Here is a 5,831-nt window from a genome sequence, read left to right as displayed (position 1 = left end):
ATGGTTAAATGGATTGATGAGTAGATGAATGGACTGATGGATAGGTGAATAAATAGGTGTCTAGATTGTTGGATTAAACAGATGGGTGGATGAGCAGACCAATGAATGAATGCAGATATCATTTTTAAACAGAATTAACTATGGACCATTAGAGAAGCTTTGTGGGGTAGTAAAAAGAGCACTGAATGGCAATCAGAAGACCTGAATTCTTGTCCTGACTGGTTTTTATGGCCCTGAGCTAGTTACTTCAGCTTTCATCCCTGTAAAATGTACTGTGCGATTCCAACATTTACACCCTACCAACGGCCGGAGCGGAAACATTCTCATGAAGATCAGGTACTCTGACAAGAGCGAGGAAAGGGCTTCCACTGCGCTCTCCTGTGTCAGAGTCAGCCCCAGATTGGGGACTCAACCTCCTTCTCTTTTCCCATGCCAACTGCTTACAAAATCAGTCTGAGTGCTTCTGAATTCTCGTCTGTGGGAATTGAATTTGATAGTAAAATATTCAAGGATCTTGAGTGTATGAGTCAGGCCTTGTCCTATGAGTGTTTACGAGCTCATCTGACCTGTCGAGGAGACAAGTCTGTTGGGGATGTTGTCGTTATTAGCCGTTGTTAAGCTGATTCCAACTCATGTTGATCCGTGTGTGCAAAGAAAAACTGCTCCATAGGGTTTTCAAGGGTCTGAGCATTTCGGTAACAGATTGCCAGGTCCATCTCCCAAGGAGCCTCTGCCTGGACTCAAACTGCCAACCTTGTGGTAAGTACTTGAGTGCTTAACCATTAACACCACCCCACCCACTGCCATTGAGCAGATTCCAATGCATGGTGAGTCTACATATGATTTTAGAGGCTGTCAATCTTTATAGGAACAGATAATCTCCTCTCTCTCCCAAGGAGTGGCTGGTGGTTTTGCACTGCCAAACTTGCGGTTAGCAGTCCAGTACTTTCCTTATAGATCCATTAGGGCTCTTTTGCACCACCTGGGAATTCTGAAATTTGAGGTTCAGTGTATATTTTGTAAAAAGAGAATAGATCTCTTCCTTGAATCACCTCTTCCTCTCTCTATTGTATAAGAGAAAGGAGTATGTGTATGATTGTGTGTCTTGGGGTTTGTGTTAGTCCGGGTTGACTCGAGACACAAATTCATAGACACTTACATGTGTCTAAGAGAAAACTTATATACATTAAGAAAACATCCCAATCCAGACCAGGTTAAGTCCATAAATTATTATGAACCCTTGATAATTTGTAAATTTATACAATAATAATTTGTAAATTAGTATTATTTTGTCATGTCTTACACTGTCTGATGTCTCCCTTCACCCACTTTCCTGTTGTCTGTCCTCCAGGGAGGAGGTTATATGTAGATCCTTATAATCGGTTCCCTCTTTCTCCCCCACCCTTCCTCCACCCTCCAAGTATCGCCACTCACACCACTGGTCCTGAAGGGATCATCTGTCCTGGATTCCCTGTGTTTCCGGTTCCTATCTATACCAGTGTACATCCTCTGGTTTAGCCAGGTTTGTAAGGGAGACTTGGAATCATGATAGTGGGGGAATGGAAGCATTAAAGAACTAGAGGAAAGTTGTATGTTTCAATGGTGCTATACTGCACCCTGACTGGCTCGTCTCCTCCCCGTAACTCTTCTGTAAGGGGATGTCCAGTTGTCTACAAATGGGCCTTGGGTACCCACTCTGCACTCCCCCTCATTCACAATGATATGCTTTTTTTTGTTCTGGGTCTTTGATGCCTGATACCCGATCCCTTCGACACCTCATGATCACACAGGCTGGTGTGCTTCTTCCATGTGGACTTTGTTGTTTCTCAGCTAGATGGCTTTATCTTCAAGATTTTAAGACCCCAGATACTAGATCTTTTGATAGCCAGCCACCATCAGCTTTCTTTCTTCACCACATTTGCTTATGCAAATCGTCTTCAGCAATTGTGTCGGGAAGGTGAGCATCACGGAATGTCAAGTTATTAAAACAAATTGTTCTTGCGCCGAGGGAGTACTTGAGTAGAGACCCAATATCCATCTGCTACCTTAATACTCAACCTACAAATACGTGTACATATATCTATTTCCGTATCATCATATATAAATACATTTACACATGTACATGCCTGTATTTAGACCTCTATAAATGCCCTTTGCCTCCATTCATCAACTTTCCTTGGCTGATTCTCAGAAGTAGCTCACCTGGTCTTAGTTTGGAAGTTCCACCGAACCTGTTCAGCGTCATAGCAACCCACAAGCCTCCCTAAATAGAAGGTCCCCTTATCAGAATCTACCAGCAGGGCATTTAGAATCTGGTAGCTGTAGGAGATGTTGCGTGCTGTGCAAAGTTTTCATTTGTTGGTCTTTCTTTCCCAAGTAGTCAAGTCAACGAATAACAAGGTGGGGTTCAAACAAAAGGTGCTCCTGCAGGTCAGACCCAGGGGGAAGCAGATTGTCAAAACCTTGGAGTCCTCAACATGCAGACAGACAAATTTAAGCAGGAAACAATTTAGGCATTAGAATCCAAAAAACAGTCATTAACTGGTGGAACCCACTGGCTCAAGAGGATGAGCTATGCCGCCTTCTCCCCAGGAGCTAGGTTCTAGAGGGCACACTTTGGAGCCTTGGGACAGCCTTGTGTTTGTGCATCACTGCTATATGCAACCCTACCCAGCATGTCTAGTACAACTTTCTCATCATACAAGGTGAGAGAATCCTGTGGAGATAGCACAACACATTACAGAGTCTTGTGAACTATCTGTTGGAAAACCAGTAAGAATGACTGTCCTTATTGACTGTCCTATGTGGAAAGGGCTTCAAAGCCCTCTCCTCCTGGCTTCTGTTACTTTCATGTCCCACCATCCCACTCCATAGAGTGACCCTAATCTAATTTTCACTCTTTTGGGTCATCAGAACAGCTCTTGGCCAGGTAACAACATTGATCAATAAAGCCGTTTACCATTTAGATGCATTTGATCTGCTGATATTCCCTTGCTTCTTGTCTTATTCCAGAAAGCTTTCGGTCCTCGTTGGAGACTTGCCGCCTTTGACCCCCCTCACCATTAACAACACTTGTTTGTGGATCCTCTTCTGGAGGCCTTGTCCCCAAGCTGGCTCTCTCATGTTGTTTCATCCACATCCTTCTCCCCCTGGGCTGTGCCTCGCATGGGATTTGCCTCCTTGATGCCCATGGGTTCTCCCTTATTTCCATTTGCAGGTTACCTGGTCTACAGTGCATCCTATGAAGACTTCATCAGGAACAAGTGGTCCACTCAATCTTCATCGGTGACCCATTTGCCCATCGAGAACCTGAAGCCAAACACAAGGTAGGAGGTGTCAGCTGCTTGGAGACCAAAACATGTCTGTGTGGCCACAGGCTGACTTAGTTCAAAAATGAGGAGATTGCTCAGAATGTATTTATGATTTGTTTTAAGTTCTCTTTCACTTTCGCAGAATATCAAAGTACGCTTACTATATCCCAACCGTTTTTCGTAGGAGAAAATTGCTGCCTGTCTTGTAAGGATAGGTTATTATGTTTATACAGGCATTCCCTAGGTTGTGAACATTCACCTTGTAGACAACTCCTCTCTGCCCTTTAATGGTATTGGAAACTTGCCCTCCTCACTCTGAAACAATGGGACCAACCCCTACTCCCAGCAGACTCTTCTTCACGGTCACCTAGATGAGTTGCCTGGGCAGCTTTTAAATCATTGAGAGGGCATCCAGTCTTTCCTTGCACTAAAGTAAGCTCAACGTAGGCCCCTGGTGCGACTAGCCAAGGAAGTTTTAAGACACAATTATGAACAGATCTCTTTCACACCCTTGGGACTGCCTGTTTTGTTCCCTGAGCTCTGGAGACCACATGCTGACTCCCATTTGGGAAGGAAAGGTTGTCCAATATGTTGCAAGAATGTCGATTGAGTTTTCAGTTGCCCAGGTAGTGACCCTAAGCGACAATACTTTTATGTAGATTATTAATGGGATTTTTAACAACCCATGACCTTCAAGTCAAGTCTTACTCCTGGGACCCTTGAAGACACCGTGGAACTGCTCTCTGTGGTTTCCGAGATGAGCAGTCTGTGTGCAGACTGACAGGATCCTCTTTCTCCTCTAAAGCAGCTGGCTGACTTGATTTGCTGACCTTGCTGTCCAGTGCTTAACCCACAGTCACCGGTGCAGCGGAATAAGGAGCCTTGGTACTGCTGACCACAGGTGTGCAGTTCAAGTTCACCAGCCACTCTTAAGGGGAAAGTTGAGGCTGTCTGTTCCTGTAGATTTACAGTTTGGATCAACTTGATGACTGTGGGTTTCCTTAAAACATTTGAATTAGCTTGGCAATGAAGCGGAAGACTAGAACAATGATTTATTTAAATTGTCATCTTGATGAGACTAGTGAAAGTACCGTAGACTTACAGAAGAACAAAGAACTCTTTCTTGGAAGAAATGCAACCAGAATGCTCCTTAGAATGGAGCATGGTGAGACTTTATCTCACGTACTTTGGACATGCAATCAGGAGAGATAAGTCTCTAGTTCCATTAGGATTCCATCCTTAGTACAGTAGAGGGGCAGCAAAAAGAAGAAAGAATGATATGCAATGATAGATTGACTCAGTGGTGGAAACAGTGGGCTCTGATACAATGAAGATTGTGGGCAGTGCTTCAATCTGTTGTACATAGTCTTGTTATGTTGGATCCAGCTCATTGGCCCCTAATAGCAACAACACCATTCTGATGAACTGACACTCAAACTCCAGGAAGTCCATTTTCATGCCACTTAAGAAAGATGTATGGCATACCTTCATAAAGGTTACAAACATGTCTCCCTACACTGAGCAGCAGCTTGCTCACTGGAGTGCCATTCATTTTTAGCCCTGAGTGTGCAGTATGCAATGCTTGTTCCTAGAGTTATAACCAGGATTAATGCTCAAGTCTTCTCATACAGTCTGGTTTTGATGTTAATACACTGAATGGTGTTGTCTGAGAAGGTTTTCTCTGGTCACAGTGGAATTTTTTGTAAAAGGAGTTTCGCTGGAACCTTGTTTTTTGTGATGGCCAATTAAAGAGAACAGCGTGCTGCTGTGAAATTTTGTTTCCTGCTCAGGAAAAATGCTGCAGAAACTGTTGTGATGTTGAATACAGCTTACAAGGACAGTGCTATGGGAAATACTCAAGTGTAAGAGTGGTTTTCTTATTTCAAAAAAGGTGAAATGTCAATTGATGACAAACCTCCTTCTGGACATCCATCAACTTCCCGGACAAATGAAAGTGTTGACAAAATTTGTGCACTTGTTCTCAAAGACACAATCTCAATCAAGATTTCTATTTAGGGTTCTGAAAAGATTGTGACCAAAAAGGCCTGATTTGTGGCAGATGGGGGACTGGTTTTGCCACCACAACATTGTGCCGACTCACACAGCCATCTCAGTGTGCCAGTTTTTGGCAAAAGAAAACATGTCTTTCTTGCCCCACGCACCGTACTAACCTGACCTCACTCTGCATGACTTCTTTTTATTTCCTCGAATGAAGAGAGACATGAAAGGACAGTGATCTGACAACGTAGAAGAGGGGAAGAAAAAAAAAAGAGGGAGGCTCTATCAGCCATCCAAACAGATGAGTTTGAAAAAAAAAAAAGTTTCCAAGAATGGAATCACAGGTTTGACAAATGTATTAAGTGTAATGAAGAGCACTTTGAAGGTTGGTTTGTAAAAAAAAAAATTAAATACATAGTTTTTTGGGGAAAAATCCGTTTTGTGGAGGTACCCCCTCGTACAACATGTGGCGTCCCAGAAGGGAAGGGGAGACAGAAGGTTGAGCATAGAGGAAGACAGAAG

The 5,831-nt window shown here is 43.4% G+C and overlaps 1 protein-coding gene across 1 annotated transcript in view; it reads left to right on the top strand.

Moving 5' to 3' along the window:
* FNDC1 (fibronectin type III domain containing 1) overlaps nucleotides 1-5,831 on the top strand; it is a 78,547-nt gene that overhangs the window by 62,048 nt on the left and 10,668 nt on the right. Inside the window, exon 17 of the mRNA XM_030886837.2 lies at nucleotides 3,218-3,326. Coding sequence (XP_030742697.1) covers nucleotides 3,218-3,326 — 109 coding nt within the window. The remainder of the gene's footprint in view (nucleotides 1-3,217; nucleotides 3,327-5,831) is intronic.

The sequence above is a fragment of the Echinops telfairi genome, unplaced genomic scaffold (genome assembly GCF_000313985.2).
Source record: "Echinops telfairi isolate 266 unplaced genomic scaffold, ASM31398v2 ScPeMD7_3533;HRSCAF=4204_0, whole genome shotgun sequence".
Classification (NCBI taxonomy): Eukaryota; Metazoa; Chordata; class Mammalia; order Afrosoricida; family Tenrecidae; genus Echinops; species Echinops telfairi.
Note: the sequence above shows the minus strand (reverse complement) of the source record. Positions and strands in the feature narration are given on the sequence as shown.